The sequence below is a fragment of the Leptinotarsa decemlineata genome, unplaced genomic scaffold, assembly GCF_025532065.1.
Source record: "Leptinotarsa decemlineata unplaced genomic scaffold, Ldec_3_MD MMD2_tig00000035_RagTag_RagTag, whole genome shotgun sequence".
Lineage (NCBI taxonomy): Eukaryota > Metazoa > Arthropoda > Insecta > Coleoptera > Chrysomelidae > Leptinotarsa > Leptinotarsa decemlineata.
The window spans coordinates 2,290,058-2,305,957 of NW_027412540.1; the positions used below are offsets into that span (position 1 = coordinate 2,290,058).

The window sequence follows — 15,900 nt, forward strand, 5'->3', positions numbered from 1 at the left end:
ACACTCAAGGACAAAGAAAATACATTAGGTTAGCCGATGAAAAATCTGAAAACTGATTTCGAGAGCAGAGAAAAAACACTTTGTGAACAACTGGTTCATTTCATTGGTTAACTGAGAACTTCATTGGCTTCAACGACTTCATTGTGAAAATACAAATTACTTATATCCCCAATGTACCTCTGCTCCTGGAGGTCAAAGGAGTTGACGTGTCGCAGGCACTCTTTTCACCAAAGAAGTCATCTAAAAAAATGTATAAGTTAAGGATTACGACGGATTACGAAGAGCGTAGATAGATCCGAGCTTTATAACCTGTATTCTACACCACTCGACAAATCAAGCCATAACCTCAAGCCATTACTTCAAAATAAACAATTCACAACACAGTCTTTTCAGAATTGTCTCTTATTTTTCAATTGTTGAGGGTCGACTTTGATATGGAAAAAATGTGTATCATTCACTCAGTTTGCCTCTTTATCAAAATCAACTTCCATAATAATTACTGAAAATGTGATTTCCCTACAAGTCCAAAAAAAAAAAATTGAAATGTTCTCCTTCGAGGCTACTTATATGTTCGCAACCAAATTTTTGGGGTCGAAATGTGAGATTTTGAACAAAGTAAAAAGTGGACTTCACAAAATGATGAAAATAATACTGCTCATTGCAAATCATGCTACAAATTGTTAACTAACTGCTAGATGGAAAGTCGCTTAGTATGTATAGAAAAAAAATCTTTGGCATGGATTCGGATACATTATTTTCGCCAGTAATTGGAATCGATGTCAAAGGAAAAGAAATTACAAAGTAAATATTAAAACATTAAGACTCTAGTTGTGTGGTAGTGAATTGAATGATTTCTTTGATACAATATGTCGAATAGTGTGCGAATACTGTTCATAGTAGTCATGTAAATAATTCATATCCAGTTTTTTAAAATCTGACATCGGTCTTCAATCAACTAACCCTTCATCTTCAACATATGTGAAAGTTGACTTTTTTCTTCATGTTTTCTGAAAATTCTGTTTATTACAAGTATATCTTTATACTACAAGTAGTATATTACAACCAATAATGTTACTGATCATAGTACCTATTTGAAAAATTTTCAATTAACTTTCACCTTTCCTCCCAAACTACAAATATGCGTAACCATTAATTTCATAATGATTTATGACTTTTTTCACAAATACGAAACATTCCAACTGCGTGAAAGTTAACTAAAAATGTTTCAGAACTCTTAACAAATACATATTCAACTTCCCTAGCCCATTTCTATTTCTACCCAAGCCTACTCCTCCCCGTTTGTCGGGAAAGAACTGTAATTCTACCGCCTGATAGGAGTTTTTTGGGTACGTGCAGGAAATGATTGATTGGATGTCTTACCTCTCGGTGGTGTCGACGCTGTGCTTCGTCAAATTCTTCGCCATGGGACCAGGCAGCATCCCCTGGATGATCACCGCAGAACTCTTTTCGCAAGGACCGCGGCCAGCAGCCATGTCCATCGCTGTGCTGGTCAACTGGACGTCAAATTTCATAGTGGGCATTTTATTTCCCACGATGAAGGTAAGTAGTTAGATTAGTTTATTGAGAAATTTATGAATGTGGTAGCTAGAAGCTAGCTACCAGCTAGAAGCTGGTAGCTAGAAGTTGAAAAAATGTGTTTATCACCAGCAGTGTTATAGTTGTCAGTCATTGAGCCTTATCAGATTTTTCGAAATCTGGGTCATGATCGGTACAAAAACGCTTTTATTCCAGCATGATAATGAACTATGTTCGACTCCCTCATTATGCTCCTGGTTCCTTGAAGAAATGAAAAAATAGATTGTCAGGAACAGGGATAAGATGGTAAACAGAATGGTTACAGTTATCAACCTCGTTTCTCAAGAAGAGTACTTAAAAAATACAGTGATAGTAAAAACTTTTTTTCCAAATTAAAAGATAAAACTCCAACTCAAGACAACTCAGGCATAGTTTATGGAATTCCTTGTGCAGAATGTAACCAAATATACATAGGCCAAACTGGCAGATTCCTCAAAGCCCACAAAAGTGATATAAAAAACAACAAAAATAGTTGCACTTTAACCCAACATTCCATCAACCATGACCACAAAATTGCATATGACAATGTCAAAAATATTAGACCAATCCAACAACGTACACAAAAGAATGTTCCTAGAAATGACAAACATTTTCAAAAATCCTCTCAGTATGAATTCTAGAAGAGACATAGAAGGACTTAGTATAATCTATACTTACCTACTTCACTTAGACAATCAAAACAGATGCACCAACCATCCTGCTACCAATCCAATATAATAATAGTCAATCTGCACATCATAATGATTGGAACTATCATTCAATAAACCTCTTTCAAACTCTTTTAACTTAATCAAAAAATAAAATTACATTCAACCTTCATCTATCAATTTCAATATGTGCTGTAAATGACAGGACAACTGTTCACTCTTCCAAGATGTTAACCAAAACAAAATTCTATTCAATTCATTTTTGAAAATTCATCACAAATTTCAATTGCACTTTATTCCTGTCTGATGATAAACTTAGTCACTTTTGCATTCCATACCACAGACATGGAACTTTTCCTTTCTCCTTTTCCAATATTTTCAAAAATATTTTTTGACAAGACAATTGACAGTTGACTTGGACATGTCCCTTTCACAAGATGTATAAAAATTTTAAAAATTTTTATTTTACAACTATCTAATGTTATTAGTGCCATCCACATTTTATGATAATGTTCTCAGTTTTAACCAGTTATCCAGTATCATGAGTGTTCATAAATCATCACATTTTCAAAGTGTTTTAAGAAAACAATTCTTCTCATGCTTGCTTCATATACATAACCTCAACTTTCGTAAGTAATGTACAACAAATTTTGACAATTGTTAAATTTTCATCTTATCATCTAGAGTTCCTGAAGAAGAGTCAATAAAGTCTCGAGAGCTTGAACAGAAAAATGAGTTCTCATTTTTCTTGTCTCCGACTGCACACCCGTTACAATCCTTGCGCTGTTTTATATATATATATATATATATATATATATATATATATATATATATATATATATATATATATATATATATATATATATATATATATATATATAAACAGAATAATTAGTGACTGGATTAACTATAAATCGGTTTAATTCGTGAGGTTGCAGTCAATAGCTGGGCTGTTACAAAGAAAACTCTTTGTTATATGTCAAGCTTTCGGTATATTTCACACCTTCGTCAGGACAACTACAATAATAAGATTATATATCTTGTAAAAAATATATAAATAAACATTAAATACATTAAATAATGACAGTTGATAAAAATTTTGGCTGACAATGTCAAGTGGGAAATTCTGAATGATACGCGAATTACTAGATCTTTCATTTTCTTTATCATATTTCAGTAGGTACGTGTAAATTTTGGTAAGACTATCAATATCAGTTCGTTTATTCATTGAATGTTCTTCGTTATTAATATGTATCATTTCCAAAAATATTCTTTTAGTTGTATTGTTTTCTCTATCTAAAATATTTGGATTTTCAAAATTCATTTTATGATCCTCCGAATTAACATGTTTTGTTAATGCACAAGAATTAACATTTCGTCTCCAGTCGCTCTTATGGGAAGTGATACGACTACTTAGAGGTCTAGATGTTAATTTATGTTAATTCGGAGGATCATAAAATGAATTTTGAAAATCCAAATATTTTAGATAGAGAAACCAATACAACTAAAAGAATATTTTTGGAAATGATACATATTAATAACGAAGAACATTCAATGAATAAACGAACTGATATTGATAGTCCAAGCAAAATTTACACGTACCTACTGAAATATGATAAAGAAAATAAAAGATCTAGTGATTCGAGTATCATTCAGAATTTTCCCACTTGGCATTGTCAGTGGGATTGTCATTGTCAGGTTTGATTTATATATATTTATATATATTTTTTATATAGTATATAAATCAAACCTCGCAACACACGCCATACGAAACAAACATAACTTTCCTTCACCAGAGAATATAAAACTCATCAAACAAGTCAATAAAGGAAACCTCATGGACATTTGGGAAAACTCAAACATCCATAAATTCAACAGTCAAAAATCACTTATCGAGGAACAAGTACAAATCAAAACACAACAGGATCTAACATTCAGTATATCAAACAAATCAACATACACTCCTAGAAGCAATGAACCTGGAGAAGATTTAACACAAAGAATAGTACCTGATGTAATCCAAATACAGGCAAATTTACCTAAAGCAACAGAAGTACCTGTATTGAGGCGTTGGGCCGTATAAAGAGACACACAACAGGATAACACGTTCAGATAGAAGAGTGCCTAGAAGATGACAGCACGACCAGCTGTCGAAAGCGCTCGCAGATAATCAAATATGATCAGATATGATAACAGTTTTTTAACATTTTTCTTGAAGGAATGCAGGTTTGATAGCTGTTCAAGAGAGATAGCTAGTTTGTTGTATAACTTGATGTGCATAATTAGAGGGCCATTTGCTGCTTTCGTCAATTTATGGTGGGGAACAATAAAATTATAATTAGATCTTAAGGTATATCCTGTGGCGAGCCGAATATTATCTTTCGATTCAAATTTGTCGAGATAAGTTTTGACATAAACAACACAGTTGAATATATATAGTGAAATAATAGTAAGAATATCCAAATAGGTGAACAGTTCCCTAAATGAGTCATCATAATTTTTGAAACACATTGTTCTCACTATCTTTTTTTGAACTAGTAGTAATTCGATTATTCTTGTACAGTTACCAAAGTTGATCAGACAATAACTGAACAAAGATTGAATATAAGCATAGTAATTGCTCTTCAATATATTCAATGGACAACATTACGGAGATTACGAATTACAAAACAATGTTTCGACATTTCACTCAAAATATAATCAATGTGCTTGTTCCAAGAGAGTCGAGCATCAATGTTCAAACCTAAAAATTTTACTGATGAGGTTTGTTGTATTGACTTGCCATTAATTCTGACCAGAATACTGTGATCATTCTCATGTAGTGAAAAAACGATTGTATTAGTTTTAGAGCTGTTCAGAATGAGACCATTTCGAGAACAATATTTTTGCATATTAGCAACTGCTTGATTGGGCTGACTCGACAATCCCTCATAATCTGAAGACTTCAGAGTGAACGAAGAATCGTTGGCAAATTGCACTATACAATGATGACTGACGATTACTATTGTTGAGGTCATGTACGAATAAAGAAAGAGAATAGGTCCTAGGACGCTACCCTGGGAAACACCAGTGGGAACGACACAGGTTCTAGCATGGAAGGTCCCAGACTTCAGTTTAACCCTCACAGTTTGCGTTCTGCAATCCAGATAAGATCTCAACCAATTCAGAGATGGGCCACGAATTCCTAGAGTATCCTGAGTGGACTTGCCAATTTGGAAGCCATATTGACAGTCTGAGATATTTTGGAAAATGCAGATAGTAACGCAATTCCTCTGTAATTATAAACCGAGTGCTTGTCATTTTTCTTATGGATAGACACTATTATTGCATGTTTGAGTCGAGTAGGGAATATACCTTCGACTGAGGAGATATAAGAGGGGCTCGATTAAATTTTCACCCACCTTGAACAAGAGGTTGCAAGGTACTTCATCCACGTCACTGGAAGTCTTAGAAGATATCGACTTCACTATCTCGAGTAGTTTTGTTCCATCCAGAGGATATAAAAACAGTGAGTTGGAGTCATTTACTAAAATAGTTGATGTTTCTTTGACTAATTCAAGAAGTAATCGCTGAATGTTTGGGAGATATCAACACCCTCGTTTGCAGATAATTCATTTTTATCAATAACATATTTTGGCAAGAATTGGCTTTTTTTATCACATGCGGTATTCTGTTTGATTATAGTCTATGCAACCTTAGATTTATTAGTGGCTTCAAGAAATGTGTGGCCGAAGTAAGACTTCTGTGAAGTTTCTATCTTTTGTCGATGCTATTTCAAAAATAATTTATATTGTTTGTTAATGATTTCATCAGATCGGATTTTACTGATGTGGAAAATATCTCCGAGTAATTTTCCTTCATTAACGATCTCCTCAGTTATCCAAAGTTCATTGTTATTAGATTTTTTATGTGTAATGATTTGATGTAATTCCTAAGGAAAGGCTTTATCGAATAGGTTGAGAAATGGGTCATAAAAAATAAAGAATTTTTCATTAGCATTACCGTTGCTGGAGTATATAGATAGCCAATCCTCACGAGCCAATAAAGCATTCAGAAAGTGAATGTTTTGATCACAGAAAGGATCTTTTAAAAAAATAATTGGTTACCTTTACAGTAGAAGCGGTGATTGGTAAAACTATATATTGGACTGCATGATCCGAGAAATCTATGTAACTGACGGTGGAATTAGAGATATTGGATGTAGAGGAAAAAATATTGTCCACCGTAGACATGCTATTGCTCTGTATTCTTGTGTAATCGAAAAAACATCGATTCAATCCGTAAGAGACAAATAAATTACGCAGATAACTTGCATTGCCATCAGTGAAATTCTTATGGAAGTTGAAATTAAAATCACCACAAACGATACAAGAGGTTTGAACATTTTCTTCAAAAAGAAAATCGAGAAATAGTTCCATATTATGTATGAATGACAGACTATTGGAAGATGGTGGTCTGTGAAAACAGTTTACGCGGATTTTGGAGTTGTGAGCGGTTATTTTGACAGCAGCATATTCAAACGTACCCTGAGATTTTTCGACGGTAGTGTGTAAGACTGTATAATCGTGAATATTGTCAACAAAGATAGCTACCCCTCCACCGACTTTATCGTTACGGCAAAAATAATCAGAAAGAGTATAACAATTGACATTGAGAGCTAGTATTTCATTTTCTTGACACCAAGTTTCTGCTAAACAAACTACATCCGGATATTCAAGAGACAGAAATAAGGAATCAAGTTCACTTATTTTGTTTCTCAAACTATGAATGTTCAGATGGAAGATTACAAAAAACGGCGATTTTTGAATTGGTTCAAGAGAAATGAGAGAGTTTTCACGAAAAAAACAAAAATTCTTTTACCACGATGTGGTAAAAGGAAAGTCTCGCAGATATTTCTTTTTCATCCAGCACCAGGACCATGCTGGAATCATTTTAGTAGATTACCTACAGACCGGTTTCTGCAGTGATAAGAGGTACCTAATACCTCGACATGGTTTAATCTCTGTTGGAGTATTGGTACATGGGATGTTTCTTGTCTGCTTGAGGCTTTGTTCACGAGATGGGTATGTCACTAGTTAACAGTCTTTCTCTTATACGAAGGTTTCATACATGCAGTTCTTGAAATTGATCGAGTCCCAGTCACTTTGCTGTTTGGGTCAGATCTTTTCTATACTGTTGAGAGGTAATACCTCGAAACCTCGGTTTGCAGATGATCTAGTTGAATAATTTCAGCATGATCCTGCTGCTGAATGATGAGAAACATTTGTGAGACTAACCTGGACTAACCTGGATAGATAATATATTCATGTTATGCCTTGCTCATATGGTTTTCCCTTTGTCTCACCTTTGTGTATGTTTTGCTATATATTTTACTTTATTTACGGTAAATAGATTTTCAATATTTACTTTGGAATTCAAAACCTTTGTTTTTTTTTTATTTCCACAAAGATTCATGAACTACTCACTTACCAATGTATATCTACTAGGTAATTATTTTTATATTTCTATATAAAACATGCTATCTCCCAGGTTAAGTTGTAAAACAGCCTCGGCTGAACTTCGCTCTTTCATTGATTTTTGTATTTACTTCTTTATAAACAATGTATGTCAATGAATAAAGCCCATTTATTATTAGTATTATAACCTCTGTGAGGTATCTTGCATAAATATTTGTCAGATTCAATATTCAGCGTGATAGTAGCTGGGGAAGTTGTTGTTTTCCGGCAGACATTTGCCAGAACCTAAGGTGTAGGTAGTTGGAGATATGGACATTTAGAAATATTAATTTTTTAATCAATCATTAGTTTCGGATTCTACCCTAGAAAAATATTGGAATATCCTGAATTCCAAGGTTGAATCTTTTGTTTGTATTGAATAAAAAGCATCTCAGACAGTATCAAATTCAATGCGGCGACAATGAAATACTCCAGTTGTCTGCATATATCAGTTCATACTAGTCTATGCTATGATCACAGTAAATGCTATTGTACAGTGAGCACTTTGGCACTTTGATAATTGATCAGTTCATCTGCCCAGCACAACTCATACTACTATGTACTGCGAGCATAGCACATATTACTATGCTGTCAGGCACTTTGTCCGTTGCCCCATTGACTACTGCATTTGTAAACGAAACATCAAACATAAAAACCTACAAAACACGACTGATAAATCGCAGTTATACCTGGCCGTTGAAATTTACACGCTTTGATATGAAGATGTCTCAACTCATCGTTAACATATATGTTTCTGGGGGAACAACTACCGTCTTGAGGTTAAAAAGAATTCGTCTGGTGGATTCCATTTTCTCCTATCACTCAAAAACGGACCACAATATATCTCTATTCTACCAAATATTGCCTTCATTAAAGTGTCCATAATGAGTGTGTTTTTATAAAAAATATTGCAGCCTTATGGACTCATTGCGTTGTCTCCCTTGTATCTATCGTGTGTGGTCCATGTCAACAATTCCAAAAGCCATCTAGAGTGTACTGTGATTATTTGCAGTCTTGCACCGCAGAATGGGTGAAATAGTAAATTTGGCATAATCTCCAACACATTTAGGAACAAATGTAGTCATCAACTGATTTTACGATTAGAAATTTCGCAATGTAGATACTTGGTTATCGAGTTCTTATTAATATGAAATATATGTAACACAGTGTAACCTACCATTTTTCCAGTTATCATTTTCATCTCGGTAGAGAAATTCATCATCTAACCAATCTCTAATAAGTTCGTGACTCTCTTCTTGAATTTGCGTTCGTCTATTATTTCTCTATTTGCTATGTTTCTTCCCGACTTACGAAATTAAGATTGATGCTGGAATCCACCAGGCACTCAAGTCGATGGTGATAATGAAATTTATTTGTCATGAAAAAATCAACAATTTTGTGTGCTTATAAGTGAAATATTTTTTTGAAAATATTATGTGGCGCAAAAAATGCCAATCAACCAGTTATACAGATTTCGAAACTTTTGATTAAATGTAATTACAATCGTCACGTCACGTTATTATACATTTTTATACTAATAAAAGAGCTTCATGTTGGCGGTCTCCAGTTCTGAACCAAAAAAGCCGTCACATGTAAAAATTTGATTGAGCGCTCGATGATATTGGCATTAAAGAAGGTCAATTATCAATGCATTGGACCTTCCTAAGTTATTAACCTTTATACAGGTATGAGCTTTCAAAGGTACGTTTTTTAATGAAAAATCATATACAGAGTCAGAGAAAGAACTTTTCATAAAAATTCAAGAACAGGCGTCAAGTTTTTCGTAAAACGAATAAGTCTTGATCAAAAAACCATTGCAAAACCTTCAATCCTGTGAAAGGCGGTGTCATCTGTCATTTTCAGAAGTTCCCTCGTTGAACATCTATACAGCTTTGAAATGCCAACAATACATTATTAAAACAATGCATAATTTGAATGAAGTTCATTCTGAAACTTGCCGTATTGATCATATTGATGCAAGGAATATTATCCGCCAACCACCATACAAGGATACAAGTTGTCTTCAAACCGTTGTGGTACATTTTGGAGCAGTGTCACTCCACAACATACATGATTCAACGTCACAGGTCTTTCAACAACTCAAGTAAAAAACGATACACTTCATTTTTCATGTGTCTTCTCAAACATATCTAAAGTACTCAAATCGGGTGAATAAGGTGGCCACTCTATTGCACCTCTTCTTCCCATCCAGATACATTTGATGAAAATTTATTATTGTCATTTCGAAGCTTCATATTTTCTTAAGAGTGGACCTAGAGTACAAAGAGATGCAATGAGGTGGTCTCCTGAGTCATCCAACTTGAGTCCTTTAGATTTTTGCGGGGAAGATGATGAATGAAGTGTAACGCATTCCACCTGACTCATTAGAAGACCTGTGAAGACTAATCATCAATGTATGACGCGAAGTACACCTTTTTAATAATTTTGATGTGTTCTTGGAATTTTGCGAAAACTTATTTATCAGACACTCTTGCCTCGTATTTTCATTGGAATACTCTATATTGGTTTCCATATTCCATTTCCGTAAGAAAATTACCTTTGAAAAGTTAGTTTTTTCATTACCAAAATATGACCCCAATATTTTTACCAGTACTGGGTTATTCAAAACTCAAAACAAAGTTTTAAAAATATGGTATTGCATGAGTAGATACCTCTTGGCTCGAAAGTCGTTCAACAAACAGAAAAATTCCAAACAGTTATAGCAAACAAAATTATTTCTCATATATAAGTATAGTTTTCGCCAAAAAGGCTAACTTATATCAGATGATTTCTTTTTTAAAAATCTATTATGATTTTTCTAAGAAACACTGAAAATCTGTAAACGACATATTGCACAGCATAATAGCTTCTCGAATTACATCAGAAACAAATTGAAACGAAAGCGACAATTTCGGTTCCTTAGGGTGTTTCTTTCTCATCCAACTTCGACTACAAAATGGTCCGTTACATTTGTAATTACGCTGCAGGTTGTTTCGATATTGCATAACTGTGATAGTTTCAATAATCAATAACAAATGCTTTATAATACATTATGAGGCGATATTATACATTTGTTGGTGTTCTTTCTGATTGTTTCACTTCACATCACTGATTCGTTTAGTTCCTAGTAATGTTATAGCATAATTTCACAATTTTATTTTCATGTGGATATATATATATATATATATATATATATATATATATATATATATATATATATATATATATATATATATATATATACGAAGTTTTCGTTCTGCATAATTGAATCCTTCACACTACTAAAATTGTGGGAAATAACGATTAGAATACAATAATTTGAAATGGATTGCGGCAGTTGTATCGCCAACAGCATATGCAAGTTCAGTGAAGAATCTTGCACTGACACCCGTCGGATATAATTCAACACCCTTCGTGGTATTAGCCAGGGAAGTAGTTGGTTTCTGATAGGTTTCAGTCCATAAACATACAGTGTAGGTAATTTGAGACTGGTTTGAACGAAATGTTCTTTTAGATAATTTGATTTACAGCCAGTCTCCAAATATGCCCACTCAATTTGTGAAAAAAAAATACATAAGTATTTTATTAGTATAAAACATAACCTATCTGTCAGTCTTGCTATGCTGTTTATATATTGAGAACATTAAAAAGAACGTGTACGTCTCGGGACGCCCGATAGAAGTGATAACTCAAATCAATCTGAGCTGAATTATTTAATATTGAATTTGTTCAACTTGAGAAAAGATTAGGTTATTACTCAAATTTTATGTATAATAATATGATGAAGTGAGGGGAGGTTATTTATTAATAAAATCTTTCATTGATTATTTTGTGTATGTACATATATTATAACTAACATAAGCCAATTATTACTTTTGTAGGATTAAATACTGAAATATAGAATATAGAATACTGAAATATAGAAATTCAATATGTAGACGCTGCGGCAGTAGACTTTTGTAATATATGGTTATTGATTAATCGTATTATATTATATTATTGAACTAACTTTTTGTTAGGAGATTCTGTAATGTTCCGAGGATCATCATCAGCATGTTTCATAAAATGTTTATATTCACCTTAAAAAGCGGTGATAGTTTTACGTTATATGCTCACTGTCAACAATATATGTCGACCGCACACGGGACACTGAGTCATACGAAGAGAGGCGAGAGAATCTTTTGTCCGAAATACGGCTAGCGCTGTGTGTTAGAGTGAGTAGAAATGAAAGCCAGACATACTAGCGCCGTTATTCGTTACATTACCAAGCAGTTTACCATCCCATAAGAAGGTATCATTTTATTTATCAATTATAGAATGTTATATAATGATTTTCGTATACTACTACTAAAAACAAAATAGAAATACTGATTCGTTTTAATAAAAACTCAATTCAACAGAAACCCTTTATCCCCACATGATAAATAATATAGTAGATAATTAATTTTTATGTAATTATGATTGTTTCAGAGATATTCCAAATTTATTGAACATATGAATATTATACTTTGGATGCCAAACATTTGAAGAAACGGCGATAAAAAAATAAAACTTCGACATCGAAATAGATCTCTTCAGCGTCTAATAGACTTAACGTAGGTATTTGTAATGAGACTTCTTAGAGAAATTTAAAGACCACGATGTGCTCAGATCACTATTGGATTTCTAATGACATGCAAATAAACCTTACGCAATCTCCCATATACATATCTGACCACCACATATCCGAGTTTTTACGCTTCATTAATCAGAAAGTGCACATGAAGCGGGGGAATTGGGGCGGATGTAAATGAATGGGAATATGCAGAAAAGAGACCAAATACATTTTTTCCAATAACGGACAACATATCACCGACATGTTTCCTTTATGAATAACGTCCTGTGAATATTTTATTGGTATGTATTGAGCAAATCTTGACATGTTTCCTTTTATATTTCGATTCATGGATGAGAAATAACCTAATTATTTTAAAAATTGAGCATGTGCCCTTGCTGCGTATTTTGATTCAAATATTGTAAAATAGAAATAATTTGAAAAAAAAATCATCGAATCAATTTGGATGGATGATTGCACTATTCATGATCACCCAAATCAATAGTATAGTTAAAATTGGGCGAAAAGTCAATGAAAGTTCGATGATATTTCATTTCAATCTTTAACGTCCAAACAAGTATCGAAAATCATAGTGCGATAAATTGCATCTTCTTTCATTGTTGATTAAAATGTGGTCTCTGAAAAGTACAAAAAAGTAAAGCCACTTTATTGTTAATGTTCCCACAAAATTTACAAGAAAATAATTATATCACCCGTAAAGTTGGGATGAGAACCTGACAATGAGGCCCACCATCGGCGAGACCGTCAGAGGGCGCTAAAATGTGCGAGGTCTAGACAATAATTTAACATTTGAACAGTGCCTGTTTGCTTTTAGCTCATTTAAGTGATTTTATGTTCGTTTTGTGAGGTTTTGGCATATACATTAGATGTTAATAACATGCCCTCCAATTACTCAGGAGTACTCACAAGTTTCTAAATGACAAACATACCCTTGTCAAAGGGGTTATCGAGTGCAAGAAACATTTTACTCCTGATGATTACGAGTTGGCAATGAAGTATATCTGAAAACAAATAAATAATGAAATATGAAAAATGTGATCAATTGAAAAAATAAATGATATTTAAAAAATGAGACAAAAAACAAACAATGAGTGTGGAGAACGAAATTCGTATTGGTAGACCGTAGTCGAAGAGAACTTGAAGTACTAACCGTCTCCTTTGCCACTGCGGCAGAAATCATCAGTTATATGAGCGTTTGCTTCTTTCAAATATTTTTCAACTTCTTGTTGCATAATTTTAATAAATTCATTCTATCCGTATTCAAACAACGAAATAACCACGAGAACTGACCTCAGCACCATCTCGCGCCAAAAATATTCGTAGTTGAACTTCTTAAACTGGTTCTTCAACGGCAGTAAATTACTTTTTGAAAAACTTGGAATTTTGTGAAGTGTAACTTTATGTATGGAAAGAAATGACAACCTAACTTTTTGAAAACGTGTTAGAATAATGTACAGTAGTGTTCAAACGAAAAATAAAAAATAAGTTCTGGAAATTGCATTCATAAAGAAATGTATACAAGGTACCGAAATTCAAGATAGTATAGTATACACTATATTGTGAGATTTCCACTAAACATTTTTACAAAAACGCAACGTAAGTATTTCGCTATTCAATAGCTCATTCAGGCATGTCTTTAGTGAAGGAAACTATAAAGACACGCCTGAAGAAGCTAATGTATAGCGAAACACGTGTTACGTTTTTGTAAAACTGATTAGTGAAATTCTCACAATAAAGTGTTTATTGAATACGTATCAAGTATCGGCCGACTTCATCACATATAATATTGAAACAATTCTCTATTAGGTGGACAATATGATAGAAGGGTTTCTAGACATGTATATTCAGGCCAAAAAGTTCAATATTTGACTTTCTTGAATTCCTCAAAGAAGGGGAAAGGGAGGCACTATCATAACAAGTTCTCTTCTCAATGAAAGCTTTCTCAGGGGAATGCAGAAGTCTTGCTTTAAGCAATATTAAACTCCTTTTTTCACTTCACTTCGTTTGAACTTGTTTTTTTTTTATTAATGCATGTTTCTTCTATGACATTGTTTCCACAATAATATTACGGAATATAATTTTTAACATATAGTTTCTTACTCTACATATTCACTCACTGGTCTCAAAAACTATATAATTGTAGTTTGGCTTAAATTTATCGCACTGATATCACCATATCGATGAAAAATCTTAATTTGAAAATTATGCAAAATAGTTTTTAAAAAACACATGCTGAAAAAACCTCTTGAATTGTGTCGATGCTAGGTCACAAGGAAATAAAGACAGAGAGAAAGAAATGTCCTTGCGAAGAAGGGAGCTACTTTTTCATTCCATCTTATTGAATTATATCTTGATCTAAACTTATGTTTGTATATTGTCAGTATTTCAGAGTACACTGATATAAATATAAAAATTATTTATTGAGTATGGATAGTTAAGTTCATTTAATATTCGTATATTCCTGGGATGTGAAATCTGCGTGTATCGCTGCCTCCCCCTTGAGCAGGGCAACCCTCAGAAGTTCAAACTTGTGCAATCTAGAGATTGACGAGGTCGAACCTGTCATGTATTCAGTAGAAGCATCAACACGGCAGCGAATCCAGTTGTCAATCAGCCATCACAATGGTGTGCACCTACTGTATATAATCACTATTGTTATCCATTATTAATAAATAAAGTACATCAAGGAAGTGATATAGAGAGTTGTCAATGATGCCCTTATTAGAAACAATCAGTATTTCACATGGTGACAGCGGTAAAGTGCTCTAAATCACTTGTTTTTGTGTTTGTGCTGCCAGGAAATTATTAGGTCAGTTGTTGTTGAACAATAGATGTTGCCAAATTTATCCGTTGAAGTCGGCAGTTGATAATAAAAGGGGATTTTAGTAAATTCCTAAAACAAAACTATAAAAGGTTTAACACAATGGGTGATCAAACCAGAGCTCCGGAAGAATTCAGTTTTAGTGGTGATCTCAGTGGAAACTGGAAACTTTGGAAACAAAAATTTGATCTTTACCTAATTGCGAGTGGAAAAACCTCCAAAGCAGATCCTGTTAAAATAGCTATCCTGTTAAATTTACTTGGAGACGAAGCTATAAAAATCTTTAATACTTTCGAGTACGAAGAGGATGAAGAAAGAGAAAAATTGGCCACTATTTTATCAAAATTTGAAACTCATTTCAATCCGACAAAAAACCTTGTTTACGAACATTTCAAGTTTTTCAAACGGGAATAACTTTCGTGTGAAACGATTGACAACTGGATTCGCTGCCGTGTTGCCGCTTCTACTGAATACATGACAGAACCCTTCTATGTACGATTTTTAGTATGGTTCAGACAGACGAAATTCGATCGTATATTCATTCGAATCGAACCAACATTCAGATAGCTGTGGATTGAATGAAAAGATCGTTAACCAACCGGCTACTGTCTGACCTGTATTATGTTATAAACATTAGTTATTAATAAATTGAAAGGGTTTATTTTTAGAACAGATTGATTTTCAATTTTCAATTTCAAAACTTAACTTTATACAAAGATAAATCAT

General features: G+C 33.3%; 1 protein-coding gene across 11 annotated transcripts in view; it reads left to right on the forward strand.

Moving 5' to 3' along the window:
* Positions 1-15,900, forward strand: part of Glut1 (Glucose transporter 1) — a 356,436-nt gene that overhangs the window by 187,863 nt on the left and 152,673 nt on the right. For 8 of the 11 annotated variants that reach the window (XM_074171717.1, XM_074171707.1, XM_074171715.1 and 5 more), the window contains one exon: positions 1,336-1,560. In XM_074171717.1, coding sequence (XP_074027818.1) covers positions 1,336-1,560 — 225 coding nt within the window. The remainder of the gene's footprint in view (positions 1-1,335; positions 1,561-15,900) is intronic. The other 3 variants (XM_074171718.1, XM_074171708.1, XM_074171712.1) reach the window with 1 other exon arrangement.